Below are 19,975 nucleotides of genomic sequence, written 5' to 3'. Positions count from 1 at the left end.
CTATTACGGACTACCAGAAAACCCGCGAGCTGTCCAGTGATGCGAGCCTACCAGATGAGCTAAATGCCTTTTATGCTCGCTTTGAGGCAAGCAACACTGAAGCAACACTGAAGACTGCACAGACGGATTACCAGGACATGTATTCAGAGCATGCAGTGTGGTGCCTGGACAACAACCTCTCCTTCAATGTGAGCAAGACAAAGGAGCTGATCATAGACTACAGGAAAAGGTGGGCCGAACAGGCCCCCATTAACATGGCGGGGCTGTAGTTGAGCAGGTTGAGAGTTTCAAGTTCCTTGGTGTCCACATCACCAACAAACTATCATGGTCCAAACACAGCAAGACAGTTGTGAAGAGGGCACGACAACACCTTTTCCCCCTCAGGATTTGGCATGGGTACCCAGAACATCAAAAAGTTCTACAGCTGCACCATCGAGAGCATCCTGACCAGTTGCATCACCATCTGGTATGTCAACTGCTCTGCATTTGACAGTAAGGCGCTACAGAGGGTAGTGGGAACGGCCTGGTACATCACTGGGGCCAAGCTTCCTGCCATCCAGGATCTATATACTAGGCGGTGTCAGAGAAAGGCCCAAAAAATGGTCAAAGACTCCAGTCACCAAAGTCGTAGACTGCTCTCTCTGCCACAGCACGGCAAGTACCGGAGCGCCAAGTCTAGGTCCAAAAGGCTCCTTAACAGCTTCTACCCCCAAGCCATAAGACTGCTGAATAATGAATCAAATGGCCACCTGGACCTCCTGGACTATCTACATTGGCCCCCCCACAAACAAGGGTTTCAAATGGCCATTTTACCTCTGGGACCCACAGGATGACAAATCAGAGCAATATTATTGAATGTAAGTACATTATTTACCTTCAGAAGTGAATGTATCAAACCAGTTGCTGTGATAAAAGTGTTTTGTTGTTGTGCACTCTCCTCAAACAATAGCATGGTATTTTTTCACTGTAATAGCTACTGTAAATTGGACAGCGCAGTTAGATTAACAATACTTTAAGCTTTCTGCCCACATAAGACATGTCTACGTGCTGGGAAATGTTCTTGGGCTAAATGTTCAACTGTCCCGGTGGAGGGACACCGATCCCGTAGAGGTAAAAAAAAAAAGTATCGCGGGTAATAAAAGTAATATTTTGATTTTAGTTTTGGGTCAAAGAAAACGGTTAAAATCACCAGCTAAAAATGAGTTGAATTTAGGAAATCTGTTCCCAAATAATCCCACAAATAAAATAATAGATATGTAATTGTGTCTCAATGTAATTAAGGTATGAAATGATTGTTATGTTGCGGCCCTCAACCATCAGCTCAGCCAAAAATCGTCCCCCTGCTGAATCTAGTTGCCTACCACTGAGTACGGTGTCCATATTAGGATACATGTAGCATCAAATGACCAAATCTCCCTCTAGTGGCCTCAAGGGTAGAATGTTATTAATATGCCTCATCATTATTTCTATGTCAAACAATTTTGTTATATTTCAGTCATATGTGATGTACATAAAGTGTAATATTGGGATGCAAACTCAAAAGTGAATACATTTTCAACTCTATATCTGACATGGTGTCTTTGTTTTTTAAAGCCCATAACCATGTGTGTGAGGTGTATACCTTGGTTTCAAAGTAGATTTGTTTGACAACCAAAAAACACTGTGTCCCTGATTTTACACACTGCAGTAAATGGTTAAGTGACAATGTGTTCATTGTCTTGCATACCATCTGGAGGTCGTCAATACGGGTGTTGACCCCAGCAGCCATCTCCTTCCTTTCCTGGGGAGTCTCGGGGCAGGGGTAGAGGGAGGCCCGGAACCTGGAACACACAACCAACAGTTTACATACTGACTTACAATTATACTGTAGGTAACCATAGAATTATATTTACTAGAAAACAGACATTCCCAATGTTCCGTGATCAGATAACGAAACGTCACAACTGATAAACTCGGGTATCATCATTCTGGCCCAAGTTTCCCGACTTAAAGGGTCGTTGTAGTGGTTATTTCCGTGTCGGGAACTCGTATATCTACATTTCTGACAGCACTCAAACGCTAAATTAATGGACGAACTGGGTACTGACTAGTGGTAGTAACGTACCCCTCACATATCTTCTTGACTCTGTTCTTCAGCTGATCGCCTTGGAAAAAGATGATGAAGACTGACTTGTGGACTTGGTCGCCCTGTAACAGAGAAAGAGTCAATCATCTCACCAATCAAGCAGTGACTCGTTGGAACAACTTATTGAACAACGCAGAATTCCATTTTTTTTGTGCCCTGGCTCATTGGGTGTTAGGTTGCACAAACTTGGGTGTGAATACGTTTTTGTACTTTTCATCTTTATTGGTGTGTCAAAGAAAACATTTTTTGACAAACTTTTTATACTTAATAATTTTTATCCTTTTAGGTGCTTAGTTCACAGACAGGTGTGTATACATAATAACATTTAAAAAAATACATACACAAAGAATCGAAAGACGGTAGAGAATAAGAACAAACATACAACAGAAAACACATTTTTTATTTATTTAATACGAAGTAAGATTTTAAAAACGTTATTGACAGACCGTGGCGGGGTCCTCCAGGGGGTCCTCGATTTCTGCCTGACGTAAAAAGACGTTGCCGCGGCACACTCTCCACAGCATCCTCTCAAAGGTAGGGATCCTCTCCCGGCTGATCACCCCAGCAACAAACCTGCTCGGGCCAAATGAAAATATTTTAGGTTCTGGCCAATCAAATGCACTGTACATGATCCCTCTGGGTTGTCGTGACATTTTTCCTGACATAGGTGCCTGGTCCCAGATCTGTTTGTCCTTTTGGCATAACAACAACCATATGAGTTGTTACAGAACAAACTGATCTAGGACCAGCCTAATAGCATTAACCCCAATACGTCAATGGCTAATAGACGCAATAGGCACAACGGGAACAGTGCAAAACAAATGTGTTGAAAGATGGATGAGCCCAAGTTGTTTGCTGTTCTGTCACTGTGTGTCACGCCCTGACCTGAGATATCTCTGTTTTCTTTACATTTTGGTTAGGTCAGGGTGTGACTAGGGTGGGTACGCTAGTTTTTCTATTGTCTATGTTTTTTTGTATGTCTACAGTAAAGTTGTCTTTGTGCACTCCAGTAGCTTCACATTTAGTTTGTTCTGTATTGTTTTTGTTCGGCGTTCATTTAATAAATAGAGAATGTACGCATACAACGCTGCACCTTGGTCTCCTTCATATGACGAACGTGACAGAAGATCCCACCATAAAAAGACCAAGCAGCGTGTTCAAGAGGAGTGGACATCCTGGGCCCGGGAGACAGATGAGTGGAGGACATCCTGGACCTGGGAGGAGGTAATGGCAGGGGACAAGACCCTGCCATGGAAGCAGGTGGAGATAGCACAGGAGGAACAGCGACGATACGAGGGGAGACGGCTAGCACGGAAGCCCGAGAGGCAGCTCCAAAGAAAGATTGGGCGGGGCACACGGGGAGATTGGCAGAGTCAGGGGTTAGACCTGAGCCAACTCCCCGTGCTTACCGTGGGGATTGTGTGACTGGTCAGACACCGTGTTACGCAGTGATGCGCACGGTGTCTCCAGCTCGCATTCATAGTCCGGTGAGCTCTATTCCAGCTCCTCGCATTTGCCGGGCTAGAATGGGCATTCAGCCAGGACGGATGGTGCCGGCTCAGCGCTCCTGGTCTCCAGTACACCCCCTTGTACCAGAATATCCTGCGCCGGCACTGCGTACTGTGTCTCCGGTACGTCTGCACAGCCCAGTGCGTCCTATGCTAGTGCCCCGCACTTGCCGGGCTCAAGTGAGCATCCAGCCAGGAAGCATTGTGCCAGCTCTATGCTCCAGATCTCAAGTGCGCCTCCACAGTCCAGTACATCCTGTGCATCCTCCCCGCACTCGCCCTGAGGTGCGTGTCTTCAGCCCGGTGCAACCTGTACCGGTCCCACGCACCAGGCCTCCAGTGCGCCTCCAGAGTCCAGTACATCCTGTGCCTGCTCCTCGCACTCTCCCTGAGGTGCATGTCTTCAGCCCGGTGCCACCTGTACCGGTCCCACGCACCAGGCCTCCACTGCACCCCCACAGTCCAGTACGTCCTGTGCCTGCTCTCCGCACTCGCCTTGAGATGCGTGTCTTCAGCCCGGTACCACCAGTGCCGGCACCACAGTCCAGAGCTTCCGGTGACACATCAGGTCTCCAGTGCGCCTCCACAGTCCAGAGCTTCCGGCGACAGTTCCCAGTCCAGAGCTTCCGGCGACAGTTCCCAGTCCAGAGCTTCCGTCAACGTTTCACAGTCCGGAACATCCAACGACGTGCCACAGCCCGGAAACCTCCAACGACAGGCCACAGTCCGGAACCTCCAATGACGGACCACAGTCCGGAACCTCCAACGACGGGCCACAGTCCGGAACCTCCAATGACGGGCCACAGTCCGGAACCTCCAACGATGGGCCACAGTCGGGAACCTCCAACGACGGGCCACAGTCCGTGGTCTCCAGCGATGGTCCCCAGTCCGGGGCCTCCGGTGATGATCCGCAATCCAGAGCCTCTGGCGATGATCCACGGTCCGGTTCTACAAAGGCGGAGGGGGGCGGCGTCCAGAACCGGAGCCGCCACCGAGGGTAGATGCCCACCCGGACCCTCCCCTATAGGTTCAGGTTTGCGGCTGGGAGTCCGCACCTTTGGGGGAGGGGGGGGCCTGAGACGTCTCTGTTTTCTTTATATTTTGGTTAGGTCAGGGTGTGACTAGGGTGGGTACGCTAGTTTTTGTATTCTCTAGGGTTTTTTGTATGTCTACAGTAAGTTGTCTTTGTGCACTCCAGCAGCTTCACGTTTCCTTTGTAATTTATTGTTTTTGTTCGGCGTTCATTTAATAAATAGAGAATGTATGCATACCATGCTGCACCTTGGTCTCCTTCATATGACGAACGTGACACTGTGACTATAGATCATAATGAGTGTCAATTTCCCTGCTTTTGTTGGTGTGGCAGCTTCATATGCTGCCATTGACCTACTGACACGCACTCACACTTACTTGCTTACGGTTGTCCATCGTATCAAAGTATGACTTCCACTTCTGAGTTAACAGTGAATTCTTTGGTGACAGTAGAGTCCAATCCGAGATCCACAAACTTTATTGCAGGTGGGGCATATGCAGTCTGTGTTGGTGGAGGCAGGCATGGTTGTATGTCTCCTGAGCTGTTTTTGCTGTCTCTTTGTGCTCTTCTCCTCCCACCTCTGTACACTGCTCTGGCAGAGCGGAACGGTCGGCAGCAGCATCCTCCACGTCTGTGGGTTTGATGTTGCACTTCTTCAGCAACGTTTTTAGCTGGTCCTTGTAGCGCTTCCCCTATAGACCGCAGGCCAAGATGTAGCTGGCCATACACGATCTTCCGCGGAATCGCTCGAGCTGCTTGTTGTGGCGATTGAGTGACCCAGGCTTCACAGCTGTAAAGAAGTGTGGTGATGCAGACGGCTTGATAAACAGTGTCTTTGGTGTGGAGGTGGAAATCCCTGTTTTGGAAGACCCTGCGTCTGAGTTTTCCAAAGGCAGCTGATGCTTGCTTGATCCTAATTTGAATTTTAAGGTCGTTGCTGCAGTCCTCAGAGAGGATGCTGCCCAGGTATTTGAAGGACGTAACCTTGATGGCAACAGCCAGAAGGGATATCCCCTGGCTGTTGCTGCAGATGTACCTTGTTCTTATAGATGGTGACAATATTTGCATCCCGCTGCTGGCGGACGATCTCCCGGTCCCAAACATCACTGATGTACTGGTGGAGTGTTCTAGTGCAGAAGTAACCTCCCTTCTTAAGTAGCTCTGCCTGGATGCTGTCAGCACCAGGAGTCTTGTTGTTCTTGAGGGATGGATAGCTGATAACACCTCTTGGAAGGTTGGCAAATGATTGAGGTCTTGAATAGGTGGATGGACAGGCAGTTCTTCCAGGATGGAGTGGTCTGTAGGAGAGTGCTGATTGAGTCGTGCTTCAAAGTGGTCAGCCCACCTCATCAGTATCTGGTTTTGGTCCTTCATGAGTCAGACCATCAGCTGTTTTCATGGGGGTGATGTAGCGACTTCCCGGGCCATAGATAGCTTTAGTTGAGTTGTAGAAATTGTGTTTTTATCTGCATAAATTTGGATTTCCTTCGACCACCATTTGTTCTGCAGAGTACGCAAGGTTGTTTGCACTTCCTTGCGCGATGCATGCCATTACTTGCGAACGGTAGCAGATGTGCGGCTGTTGAGAGTAGCCCTGTGCGCTTTGTGCATATTGTCCAGTAAGGTTGTGATGGTGTCAGAATTCTCATCAAACCAGTCCTGATGTTTCCTACCTTTGTAGCCAATGGAGTGGGCTGCTGCCTGATAGAACACTGAGCTAATAGAAGCCCACTTCTGGTCCATGGGGTCCTCTGTGTTCAGAAGAGGCTCAGTCTCCCTCAGCCTTTCAGCGAGAGAGCGGCGGGACTCGACCCTTACTGTTGCTTTCTCAAGCCGGATATAGTGCAGCCGCCTCTTACTGGACTTCTGCAGACGTTGGGGGAGTATTCTCACCTGGAGTTTAGCCAGTATCATACGGTGATCTGTCCAGCATTCTGCACCCCTCATGACACGTGTCAGCAGGATGTTATTAGTGTCACAACGTCTCACTATGACGTAGTCGACCAGGTGCCAGTGTTTGGAGCGTGAGTGCATCCATGATGTTTTATATTTGTTCTTCTGCTGGAACAAGGTGTTAGTGACAATGAGATCATGCTCGGCACATAGAGTTAGCAGTATCATGCCGTTCTCATTGACCTGGCCAACACAATGCCTACCCAGCACTCCACTCTATATCCTGTTTTTCTGTCCCACCCTAGCGTTGAAGTCACCCAGGCCTTATCTAGTGATTGGTAGAAGCAGTCCTTTGCCTCATTTTCAGATGGTAACATTGGTGCGTATGCACTGAGAAGAGTAGCATAACGCATCTTGGCTAAGGGGATATGGAGAGACATGAGTATTCCACTTATGCCGACAGGTGTTTCGGTGAGGCTGGGTGGAAGGCTGTTCTTAATTGCCAGTCCCACACCGTGCTGATGTTGTCCACCCGGAGGGTAACCTGACCAGAAGAAGGTGTAACCTTCTCCCTCCTCTTTCAGGGAACTTTCATCCAGGAACCTGGTCTAACTCAGGGCAGCAATGTCAATGTTATAGTGCCTTAGTTCTGCAGCAATCAAAGCTGTTCTCTGACGGGGTCTATTGCTATTATCGTCAGTGTCCAAAAGAGTTCTGATGTTCCATGTCGCCAGTTTCAGGGGAATTATTTTCTTTAGCATTTTTCGACCGCTGAGTGGAACTCCCGATAGGTGCGGAAGCCTATCCACACACACACACACACACACACACACACACACACACACACACACACACACACACACACACACACACACACACACACACACACACACACACACACACACACACACACACAACTGCTCTCTCTTTCTCCCCTTACCCATCTGTCTATCGCCTCCTTTGAATTCCATGCTGTCACAGTTACCAGCCCTTTCAAGCTTAACATCCTTATCATTTATCGCCCTCCAGGTTCCCTCGGAGAGTTCATCAATGAGCTTGATGCCTTGATAAGCTCCTTTCCTGAGGACGGCTCACCTCTCACAGTTCTGGGCGACTTTAACCTCCCCACGTCTACCTTTGACTCATTCCTCTCTGCCTCCTTCTTTCCACTCCTCTCCTCTTTTGACCTCACCCTCTCACCTTCCCCCTACTCACAAGGCAGGCAATACGCTCGACCTCATCTTTACTAGATGCTGTTCTTCCACTAACCTCATTGCAACTCCCCTCCAAGTCTCCGACCACTACCTTGTATCCTTTTCCCTCTCGCTCTCATCCAACACTTCCCACACTGCCCCTACTCGGATGGTATCGCGCCGTCCCAACCTTCGCTCTCTCTCCCCGCTACTCTCTCCTCTTCCATCCTATCATCTCTTCCCTCTGCTCAAATCTTCTCCAACCTATCTCCTGATTCTGCCTCCTCAACCCTCCTCTCCTCCCTTTCTGCATCCTTTGACTCTCTATGTCCCCTATCCTCCAGGCCGGCTCGGTCCTCCCCTCCCGCTCCGTGGCTCGACGACTCATTGCGAGCTCACAGAACAGGGCTCCGGGCAGCCGAGCGGAAATGGAGGAAAACTCGCCTCCCTGCGGACCTGGCATCCTTTCACTCCCTCCTCTCTACATTTTCCTCTTCTGTCTCTGCTGCTAAAGCCACTTTCTACCACTCTAAATTCCAAGCATCTGCCTCTAACCCTAGGAAGCTCTTTGCCACCTTCTCCTCCCTCCTGAATCCTCCTCCCCCTCCCCCTCCTCCTCTCTGCAGATGACTTCGTCAACCATTTTGAAAAGAAGGTCGACGACATCCGATCCTCGTTTGCTAAGTCAAACGACACCGCTGGTTCTGCTCACACTGCCCTACCCTGTGCTCTGACCTCTTTCTCCCCTCTCTCCAGATGACATCTCGCGTCTTGTGACGGCCGGCCGCCCAACAACCTGCCCGCTTGACCCTATCCCCTCCTCTCTTCTCCAGACCATTTCCGGTGACCTTCTCCCTTACCTCACCTCGCTCATCAACTCATCCCTGACCGCTGGCTACGTCCCTCCCGTCTTCAAGAGAGCGAGAGTTGCACCCCTTCTGAAAAAACCTACACTCGATCCCTCCGATGTCAACAACTACAGATCAGTATCCCTTCTTTCTTTTCTCTCCAAAACTCTTGAACGTGCCGTCCTTGGCCAGCTCTCCCGCTATCTCTCTCAGAATGACCTTCTTGATCCAAATCAGTCAGGTTTCAAGACTAGTCATTCAACTGAGACTGCTCTTCTCTGTATCACGGAGGCACTCCGCACTGCTAAAGCTAACTCTCTCTCCTCTGCTCTCATCCTTCTAGACCTATCGGCTGCCTTCGATACTGTGAACCAACAGATCCTCCTCTCCACCCTCTCCGAGTTGGGCATCTCCGGCGCGGCCCATGCTTGATTGCGTCCTACCTGACAGGTCGCTCCTACCAGGTGGCGTGGCGAGAATCTGTCTCCTCACCACGCGCTCTCACCACTGGTGTCCCCAGGGCTCTGTTCTAGGCCCTCTCCTATTCTCGCTATACACCAAGTCACTTGGCTCTGTCATAACCTCACATGGTCTCTCCTATCATTGCTATGCAGACGACACACAATTAATCTTCTCCTTTCCCCCCTCTGATGACCAGGTGGTGAATCGCATCTCTGCATGTCTGGCAGACATATCAGTGTGGATGACGGATCACCACCTCAAGCTGAACCTCGGCAAGACGGAGCTGCTCTTCCTCCCGGGGAAGGACTGCCCGTTCCATGATCTCGCCATCACGGTTGACAACTCCATCGTGTCCTCCTCCCAGAGCGCTAAGAACCTTGGCGTGATCCTGGACAACACCCTGTCGTTCTCAACTAACATCAAGGCGGTGGCCCGTTCCTGTAGGTTCATGCTCTACAACATCCGCAGAGTACGACCCTGCCTCACACAGGAAGCGGCGCAGGTCCTAATCCAGGCACTTGTCATCTCCCCGTCTGGATTACTGCAACTCGCTGTTGGCTGGGCTCCTGCCTGTGCCATTAAACCCCTACAACTCATCCAGAACGCCGCAGCCCGTCTGGTGTTCAACCTTCCCAAGTTCTCTCACGTCACCCCGCTCCTCCGCTCTCTCCACTGGCTTCCAGTTGAAGCTCGCATCGGCTACAAGACCATGGTGCTTGCCTACGGAGCTGTGAGGGGAACGGCACCTCAGTACCTCCAGGCTCTGATCAGGCCCTACACCCAAACAAGGGCACTGCGTTCATCCACCTCTGGCCTGCTCGCCTCCCTACCACTGAGGAAGTACAGTTCCCGCTCAGCCCAGTCAAAACTGTTCGCTGCTCTGGCCCCCCAATGGTGGAACAAACTCCCTCACGACGCCAGGACAGCGGAGTCAATCACCACCTTCCGGAGACACCTGAAACCCCACCTCTTTAAGGAATACCTAGGATAGGATAAAGTAATCCTTCTCACCCCCCCCTTAAAAGATTTAGATGCACTATTGTAAAGTGGCTGTTCCACTGGATGTCATAAGGTGAAAGCACCAATTTGTAAGTCGCTCTGGATAAGAGCGTCTGCTAAATGACTTAAATGTAAATGTAAATGTAAGCATGGATCAATGCCTGGCTCAAAGTTAATTGAAATCAGTCCCTATTAAGAGGCCAGTTTTTTTATACACCATCCACTACCATCTTTCATTTAAATTGCCTGTATATGCCTATAGGCCAAAAAGAGGTGACTTGGACATCTATGAGTTAAATGATCCCCACGACAGCTAGAATATATTTTTCCTTGGGCTACAAAATAATATTACAGCATGCAATGGTGTATGTATTGTACAGCTGATTGCATTCAATGTACAGCTCAAGTGCCCTATAGGGCGTACTCTAATGTATTGTTTGTTAAAAGTAAATCTCCTAGAACACCAGTGTTTCCCCTACCATTGTTCAAGCAGGGCGAGCCACCTAACTCTGTTAGACCCAAGCCTAACAAACTTTGGTTTCTATGGATTTCAATTGACAATTTCAGTGCCCGAGGGCTTGGAAGTTTCTTTGGGAAAACTGCTGTACGGTGCGTGTGTGTGATTGTGTGATTGTGTATGTGTCTCACCCCAGTCGGAGCGGTGCTCCCCGGCCACCCTCGTTACCCTCCATTAGGGCTGACGACTCTTCCATCAGGGCGGGGTCCTCCATCTGTGGAACATAAGGAATATGATGATGATGGAGATAGGAGGAAGATGCAATTTAGTCTGGCGTTACAAACCAGCAACCACTTTGTTAAGATACACTATATATACAAAAGTATGTGGACATCCCTTCAAATGAGTGGATTCGGCTATTTCAGCCACACCCGTGTATGCACCAGGTGTATAAAATCAAGCACACAGTCATGACATCTCCATAGACAAACATTGGCAGTAGAATGGCCTTATTGAAGAGCTCAGTGACTTTCAATGTGGTACCGTCATAGGATGGTAACAACAAGTCAATTTGACAAATTTCTGCCCTGCTAGAGCTGCCTCAGTCAACTGTAAGTGCTGTTATTGTGAAGTGGAAACATCTAGGAGCAACAACAGTTCAGCCACGAATTGGTAGGCAACACATGCTCACAGAACAGAATGGGACAGCCGAGTGCTGAAGTGCGTAAAACAAGTCTGTCCTCGGTTGCAACCCTCACTACCGACTTCCAAACTGCCTCTTGAAGCAACGTCAGCACTTAACTGTTCATCGCAAGCTTTATGAAATAGGTTTCCATGGCCGAGCAGCCGCACACAAGCCTAAGATCACCATGCACATTGCCAAGCGTCGGCTGGAGTGGTGTAAAGCTCGCCGCCATTGGACTCTGGAGCAGTGGAAACGAGTTCTCTGGAGGGATGAATCACGCTTCACCATCTGGCATTCTGACGGATTAATCTGGGTTTGGCAGAAGCCAGGAGAACGCTACCTGCCGAATGCATAGTGCCAACTGTAAAGTTTGGTGGAGGATAAATAATGGTCTGGGGCTGTTTTTCATGGTTCGGACTAGGCCCCTTAGTTCCTGTAAACAGAAATCTTAACGCTACAGCATACAATTACATTCTAGACTATTCTGCGCTTCCAACTTTGTGGCAACAGTTTGGGGAAGGCCCTTTCCTGTTTCAGCATGACAATTCCCCCGTGCACAAAGCGAGGTCCATACAGAAATGGTTTATTGATATCGGTGTGGAAGAACTTGACTGGCCTGCACCAAGCCCTGACCTCAACCCCTTCGAACACCTTTGGGATGAATTGGAACGCCGTCTGCGAGCCCGGCCTAATCTGCCAACATCATTGCCCGACCTCACTAATGCTCTTGTAGCTAAATGGAAGCAAGTCCTTGAAGCAATGTTCCAACATCTAGTGGAAAGCCTTCCCAGAAGAGTGGAGGCTGTTATAGCAGCAAAGGGGGGAACAACTCCATATTCATTTCCATGATTTTGGAATGAGATGTTCGATGAGCAGGTGTCCACATACTTTTGGTCATAGGGATTGAGGAAAACAGAGGTTGTGTTCCAGGTGAACTACATTACAGATGTTGCATTGCATCAGTCAATGGTTGTGTGCCATGAGCAGTCGGTCATCAAATTGCTATATCAAATGATGTGGGTAGCTGATATGTTAAAAACCTATCCAGGCGTTGTGAGATCTGGCATGCATCTGCAATGTAGTCCGCCTGGAACGTAACCAAAGTATTGGAGTGGAGGTACTCGCTGACCTCGTCAAAGAACTGCTGGGTACGTCGCAGGATGTGCTTGAGCTCGGTCAGCTCCAGGAAGTTCTTCTTCAGGGCTTCCTGGTTGGTGTTGATCTCCTTCAGCTCGTTCTCCAGCTTCTCAAACGTGGCCTGTCAATCAAACAGAGACAACCAATGAGATTAGGCTTTAGATGGGATGGGGCGCGATTCAAAAACGGTAGAAGGGGTCATAGAAATAAAATCACTAGAACGGACATAGCCTTTACTTCCTGCTTTACTCCCATTGGTAAACCTTTCAAATGGCTGCCGGTACACCCATTACAGACCCATTGATTTGAATGAGGATACCCGTTCTAGTGTTTTTATTTCTATGGAAGGGATAGTCTATTCAGCTCCGTAACAAGCAGTCATGGGCCCTAACATGAGTCCTACCTATATCCTATAATTATGGCCAATGTCCGGTAAAGTGTCATCATGGGTCTTAGAGGTATTGGCTAGAGCAGGTGAACTGCTGCACAGTTCCACTTCACTGTCAGGTAGGCCCTTACAGAAAAAACACATGATTTCACATGTGGAAAATCACGTTTTCACGTTGCTTTAAATGTTGTCACATGTTATTACATTAACTTCACATTAAGAAGTTTTGAAACACGTCACATGTGATCACGTGAAAGTCATGTGGTTTTTCCGTAAATGGAGTAGTAGTATAAGGCAAAAACGATGATTAAATGATCTATGAAATTGTGTTGTGCTAAATTTGGGTTGATGTTTAATGACATTCATCATATATTACTGACATGCAGTATTCAACAGGGATAGATACCTCCAGGTCAATCATATCCCTAGGGAAGGGGACTTCGGGATTCTCTCCTGTATCCACAGTTGGGATGTTGGCTTTTTTAATCTCCTTCTCGACAAACCCTGGAAAGCAAAACACCAGGTAATATTCAATACATGTGCGAGTTTCTACCCTGGTTGCCAGTCTGTTTCTGATGTCTTGCCAACTCCTTATGGAATTGTCATGCCAAATTGCTTGACAATGGCAACATACGTAGTAGGCAGAAGCACAAACAGACCTGGGACTAAGCCATTGAGTTTCTGAATTGTCGGAGAAATAGACATCTGTGTGCCATTCTGTGTGTGGTATTCTTAACAATACTATATCTCAATGTACAGTGAATTCGGAAAGTATTCAGACCCCTTGACTTTTTCCACATTTTGTTACGTTACAGACTTATTCTAAAATTGCTAAAAGCATTTTTCCCCCCTCATCAATCTACACACAATAACCCATCACGACAAAGCGAAAACAGGTTTTAAGTCTCTGTTCACGGGACGTGCTACCTGTCCCAGACCTGCTGTTTTCAACTCTCTAGAGACAGCAAGAGCGGTAGAGATACTCTAAATGATCAGCTATGGAAAGCCAACTGACATTTATTCCTGAGGTGCTGACCTGTTGCACCCTCGACAACCACTGTGATTATTATTATTTGACCCTGCTGGTCATCTATGAACATTTGAACATCTTGGCCATGTTCTGTTATAATCTCCATTCGGCACAGCCAGAAGAGGACTGGCCACCCCTCATAGCCTGGTTCCGCTCTAGGTTTCTTCCTAGATTCTGGCCTTTGTAGGGAGTTTTTCCTAGCCAACGTGCTTCTACACCTGCATTGCTTGCTGTTTGGGGGTTTAGGCTAGGTTTCTGTACAGCACTTTGTGACATCAGCTGATGTAAGAAGGGCTTTATAAATCAATTTGATTGATTAAGAAATGTTTGCACATTTATAAGAAACAAAAAAACTGCAATACCTTATTTACATAAGTATTCAGACCCTTTGCTATAAGACTTGAAATTGAGCTCAGGTGCATCCTATTTCTATTGATAATCCTTGAGATGTTTCTACAAACTAATTGGAGTCCACATGGTAAATTCAATTGATTTGGAAAGGCACACGCCTGTTTATATAAGGTCCCACAGCTGACTGTGCATGTCAGAGCAAAACCAAGCCTTGAGGTCGAATGAATTGTCCGTAGAGCACTGAGACAGGATTGTGTCGAGGCACAGATCTGGGGAAGGGTACCAAAAAATGTCTGAAGGTCACTCTGACAGAGCTACAGAGTTCCTCTGTGGAGATGGGAGAAGCTTCCAGAAGGACAACCATCTCTGCAGCACTCCACCAATCAGGCCTTTATGGTAGAGTGACCAGACGGAAGCCACTCCTCAGTAAAAGGCATATGACAGCCCACTTGTAGTTTGCCAAACGGCACCTAAAGGACTCTCAGACCATGATAAACAAGATTCTCTGGTCTGATGAAACCAAGATTGAACTCTTTGACCTGAATACCAAGCATCATATCTGGAGGAAACCTGGCACCATCCCTACGGTGAAGCATGATGGTGGCAGCATCATGCTGTGGGGATGTTTTCCAGCGGAGGGACTGGGAGACTTGTCAGGACCATGGGACAGATGAAAGAAAGCAAAGTACCTTCCAACAGGATAACGACCCTAAACACACAGCCAAGATAAGGCAGGAGTGGAAGTCTCTGAATGTCCTTGAGTGGCCCAGCCGGAGGCCGGACTTAAACCAGATCAAACATCTCTGGAGAGACATGAAAATAGCTGTGCAGCGACGCTCCCCATCCAACCCAACAGAGCTTGAGAGGATCTGCAGAGAAAAATGGGAGAAACTTCCCAGATACAGATGTGCCCATGGAAGGTTCTGTATTTATTTTCTTAAGTCAACCTTGTTTTCTGTTTTTTTGTGTTCTTGAACGTAGCCCTGTTTCTTTGTGTTTTTGAACGTAGCCCTGTCTTTAATTTTTTGTTCATTGATTTCACCTGTGTTAGTTACTCACCTGGTCTCATCAGCTCCTTATTTAGTTCAGTTCATTATGTTTGTGCCTTTGAGAGGTATTGTTCGTTTTGACTCTACTAAGCCTATTCCTAGCTCGTTTGTGAGAACCAGTTATAGCCTTCAGTCCTAGTTTTGATTCACCTGCCTGTTTGTCTACCTGTGTATGACCATTGCCTGCCTGTGACCATGATTCCTGCCTTCTGCGAGGGTGAAATAAACATCTCTGCGTGTGAATCTACACCTTTTTCTCCCTGAGTTTTCATTACAGCCAACTAGTAGAGTCATACCCAAGAAGACTTGAGGCTGTAATCACTGCCAAAGGTGTTTCAACAAAGTACTGAGTAAAGGGTCAGAATACTTAAGTCAAATTAATATTTCAGTTTTTATTTTATTTTTATAAATGTTCATTTTTCCACTAAAAAACGTTTTTTTCTTTATCATTATGGGGTATTGTGTGTACAGTCGTGGCCAAAAGTTTTGAGAATGACACAAATATAAATTTTCACAAAGTCTGCTGCCTCAGATTGTATGATGGCAATTTGCATATACTCCAGAATGTTATGAAGAGTGATCAGATGAATTGCAATTAATTGCAAAGTCCCTCTTTGCCATGCAAATTAACTGAATCCCCCAAAAACATTTCCACTGCATTTCAGCCCTGCCACAAAAGGACCAGCTGACATCATGTCAGTGATTCTCTCGTTAACACAGGTGTGATTGTTGACGAGGACATGGCTGGAGATCACTCTGTCATGCTAATTGAGTTTGAATAACAGACTGGAAGCTTCAAAAGGAGGGTGGTGCTTGGAATCCTTGTTCTTCCTCTGTCAACCATGGTTACCTGCAAGGAAACACGTGCCGTCATCATTGCTTTGCACAAAAAGGGCTTCACAGGCAAGGATATTGCTGCCAGTAAGATTGCACCTAATTTATCAGATCATCAAGAACTTCAAGGAGAACAGTTCAACTGTTGTGAAGAAGGCTTCAGGGTGCCCAAGAAAGTCCAGCAAGCGCCAGGACCATCTCCTAAAGTTGATTCAGTTGATCGGAGCACCACCAGTACAGAGCTTTCTCAGGAATGGCAGCAGGCAGGTGTGAGTGCATTTGCATGCATAGTGTGGCGAAGACTTTTGGAGGATGGCCTGGTGTCAAGAAGGACAGCAAAGAAGCCACTTCTCTCCAGGAAAAACATTAGGGACAGACTGATATTCTGCAAAAGGTACAGGGATTGGACTGCTGAGGACTGGGGTAAAGTAATTTTCTCTGATGAATCCCCTTTCCGATTGTTTGGGGCATCCGGAAAAAAGCTTGTCCAGAGAAGACAAGGTGAGCGCTACCATCAGTCCTGTGTCATGCCAACAGTAAATCATCCTGAGACCATTCATGTGTGGGGTTGCTTCTCAGCCAAGGGTGTGGGCTCACTCACAATTTTGCCTAAGAACACAGCCATGAATAAAGAATGGTACCAACACATCCTAAGAGAACAACTTTTTCCAACCATCCATGAACAGTTTGGTGACGAACAATGCCTTTTCCAGCATGATGGCGCACCTTGCTATAAGGCAAAAGTGATAACTAGGTGGCTCGGGGGAACAAAACATTGATATTTTGGGTCCATGGCCAGGAAACTCCCCAGATCTTAATCCCATTGAAAACTTGTGGTCATTCCTCAAGAGGCGGGTAGACAAACAAAACCCCACAAATTCTGACAAACTCCAAGCATTGATTATGCAAGAATGGGCTGCCGTCAGTCAGGATGTGGCCCAGAAGTTCATTGACAGCATGCCAGGGCGGATTGCAGAGGTCTTGAAAAAGAAGGGTCAACACTGCAAATATTGACTCTTTGCATCAACTTCATGCAATTGTCAATAAAAGCCTTTGACACTTATGAAATGATTGTAATTATACTTCAGTATTCCATGGTAACATCTGACAAAAATATCTAAAGACACTGAAGCAGCAAACGTTGTGGAAATTAACATTTGTGTCATTCTCAAAACTTTTGGCCACGACTGTAGATTGATGAGAGAAAAAACTATTCAATCCAAGGCTGTAATGTAACAAAATTTGGAAAAAGTCAAGGGGTCCGAATGCACTTAATGTGGTATTATATGAACTGTCCCTGCTATGTTTTGCCCAAGCTGTCCATTCCACCCACCTAGAAATAGGGAGGACCACAATGGAAATGTCTTTATTGTGTAACACTTACTGTGTTTTTAATTCTCAAAAACATTGGATGTATTGTTGGCTCACTTGGCTGACATATCTCTATACATATATTAAATATGTCAAATAAAATGCATTCATTTATTCATTCAACATATTGTGAAATCACTCACTTAGTTTCCTGTCCATCTCCTCACACCTCCTCACTTCATTCACAAACTTCCTCTGGAACACATTCACGTCTGGGTTGAGCTAAAATTCAAACAGAAACAGGTGTTAAAGTTGCCCTTATTGGCCAGGTCTACCTTGGGAAAGAGGTATTCTGACCTCAATCGGACTTCCTGTTTAATTAAATAAAGGTTAAATCTTTTTTTTTAAATAGATAGATGACTGGTATGTTACTTACATCGCGGAACTGAACCATTCCCAGTTCTCCCAGCTCGCTGACACAGCAGTAGGCTGCCTCAGACTGGAGGAAGAGCTGGGCAAGCGTCATCTCCTCGCTCCTGAACAGTTCCCCCATGGTGACCACCTGACACACTCACCCTTTAAGGTAAAAAAAAATAATACTCCTGTTGGCAAAATGACAAGGATGGACGGATAGATAGTTAGCCTGAACAAAGTTGGTTTGGTGTGTCTCTAGCTTGAACAGTTCAAGAGCAGTAGGACTACCATTCAAAAGTTTGGGGACACTTAGAAATGTCCTTGTTTTTGAAAGAAAATACATTTTTTTGTCCATTAAAATATAATCAAATTGATCAGAAATAGTGTCCAAACTTTTGACTGGTACTGTATGTCATTCTTCTAATTATATGGCTTCCTTTTTCTTTCCAGGTGTGAAAGGACTGTCATCAGGATCAGTCAAGACGGATATGAGGATTAACTGTCCGTGTCCAATGGAAATCCTACTCGTGCTTAAAGATGCTAAACATATATCCGCTGCCCAGGTAGTCAACCCGAACATAATTCATATAGGTTAGGTATATTCTAATACATTTCTAAAATGTTCTAAATAACATAAAGCATATTACGTTCAATCGTTAAAATATCAAATATTCTCTCAATTTCAGAAAGCGATGTCGTTTTCTCTGCCGCACTGTCCTTCATCTCAAGGACGCCATTATGATGATGCTGCTGCTGTAGGCTACCAGTAGACTATTGAGCATCTTTCATAATATGATGAAGGCAACGGTGAACACGGGGAACAATGATAGGAATATTATTGATGAATTTATATACGTCTTTCTAACAATTATGTAGGCTAATTGAAAATTATGAGGACACGTCTGAAATATTGCTTGAAATGACCGGCTATAGCCATATTTCAACCAAAATGACGCCGAAATAAATAGATAGCACCTCTGTTTGATGGTCACTGAAATAAACATTTGAGTATTATGAATAGATAATAATGAATTTCGTTTATATCTCAAACGGTTATATTTTGACCGAAGGTCTATGGTTATTAGGCCGGTACGGCCTAATGCAAATACAGAATTATTCTAACATCGTCGACTAATGGTCGACTGACCTTATTTGCAATTTCTTCCTTTTGATTTGGGATGACATAGAGTACAGTAGGTCTATCACTATTATTTTAAACAACACCAAGCCGCATCGCATCATCAGCTGAAGTGCATGGACCAGAGAGGAAACGTTCTCAAGGTGAGGACTCGCGCAAGATGACAGCACGTTCAAATTCACCATTTAAGAAAATGCATTTCTGTTTGATACCGTTCTGTTTGTAAAATTCACATTTACATATATAGATTTAATCAGTTATGAATTAGCTTACTTGTGATAAAATCCTTCAGAATTTCTCCAGGTCGAACGAAAGGCGCCCTCCTCACGAATCAATGTGACATCACGCAAACCATCTGCTGGGGGATGGTCATGTGACGCGTTGGGGATGCTGCAGGGCTGTGCGATTAGTGTGGCTTTCGACGTCAGCCACACTTTAGTTGAGCTATTACAATGGGGTTTTATATTATATAATGACGGTAGGCTACAAATATCTATAGATGGACTTAATACACTCTTTGATATCCATTTAATGTCATTCATTTGATGTCATTCATTGAAATATGTAATTCAAATGGTAGCCAATACCATTTATTTAGAAATTAATTTAGATGACTGATTTTGAAATTCATTTGAATGACTGATGAATGTCAAGCCGGATGCGCTTTCACGCCGCTATAGCCCCGCGGCTACACCCTCGGACCCTGAGACCATCCTTCCTACCAAATCAATTTTATTTTATGGTTAGCAGATGTTAATCACGAAATGCTTGTGCTTCTAGTTCTGACCTTGTAGTAATATCTAACAAGTAATCTAACAATTTCACAACAACTACCTTATACACACACACATTTGTAAAGGAATGAATAAGAATACAGATTCTTATACACACGTGTAAAGGAATGAATAAGAATACATATTCTGTACATATGGATGCCAGATGGCCATGTGGCATAGAGTACAGTATATACATATGAGATGAGTAATGTAAACATGATATAAATTGGCATTGTTTAAAGTGACTAGTGATACATTTATTTTTACCCCTTTTTCTCCACAATTTCGTGGTATCCAATTGTTTTAGTAGCTACTATCTTGTCTCCTCGCTACAACTCCTGTAC

General features: G+C 46.1%; 1 protein-coding gene across 5 annotated transcripts in view; it reads right to left on the bottom strand.

The window, feature by feature from the left end:
* Positions 1-19,216, bottom strand: part of atp6v0a1b (ATPase H+ transporting V0 subunit a1b) — a 42,414-nt gene extending 23,198 nt beyond the window's left edge. For 4 of the 5 annotated variants that reach the window (XM_029629590.2, XM_065008025.1, XM_029629592.2 and 1 more), the window contains exons 1-9: positions 19,129-19,214; positions 17,740-17,905; positions 17,507-17,585; positions 13,135-13,232; positions 12,333-12,461; positions 10,710-10,792; positions 2,572-2,698; positions 2,105-2,187; positions 1,727-1,820 (exon numbers count right to left, since the gene is read on the bottom strand). In XM_029629590.2, the coding sequence (XP_029485450.1) occupies positions 1,727-1,820; positions 2,105-2,187; positions 2,572-2,698; positions 10,710-10,792; positions 12,333-12,461; positions 13,135-13,232; positions 17,507-17,585; positions 17,740-17,856 (810 nt within the window). In that variant the 5' untranslated portion in view covers positions 17,857-17,905; positions 19,129-19,214. Of the gene's footprint in view, positions 1-1,726; positions 1,821-2,104; positions 2,188-2,571; positions 2,699-10,709; positions 10,793-12,332; positions 12,462-13,134; positions 13,233-17,506; positions 17,586-17,739; positions 17,906-19,128 lie in introns of all 5 variants that reach the window. The other variant, XM_029629591.2, reaches the window with a different exon arrangement.
* Positions 19,217-19,975: the final 759 nt, after the last annotated feature.

The sequence above is a fragment of the Oncorhynchus nerka genome, linkage group LG23 (assembly GCF_034236695.1).
Source record: "Oncorhynchus nerka isolate Pitt River linkage group LG23, Oner_Uvic_2.0, whole genome shotgun sequence".
Lineage (NCBI taxonomy): Eukaryota > Metazoa > Chordata > Actinopteri > Salmoniformes > Salmonidae > Oncorhynchus > Oncorhynchus nerka.
This window is presented reverse-complemented; position numbering and strand designations above follow the sequence as displayed.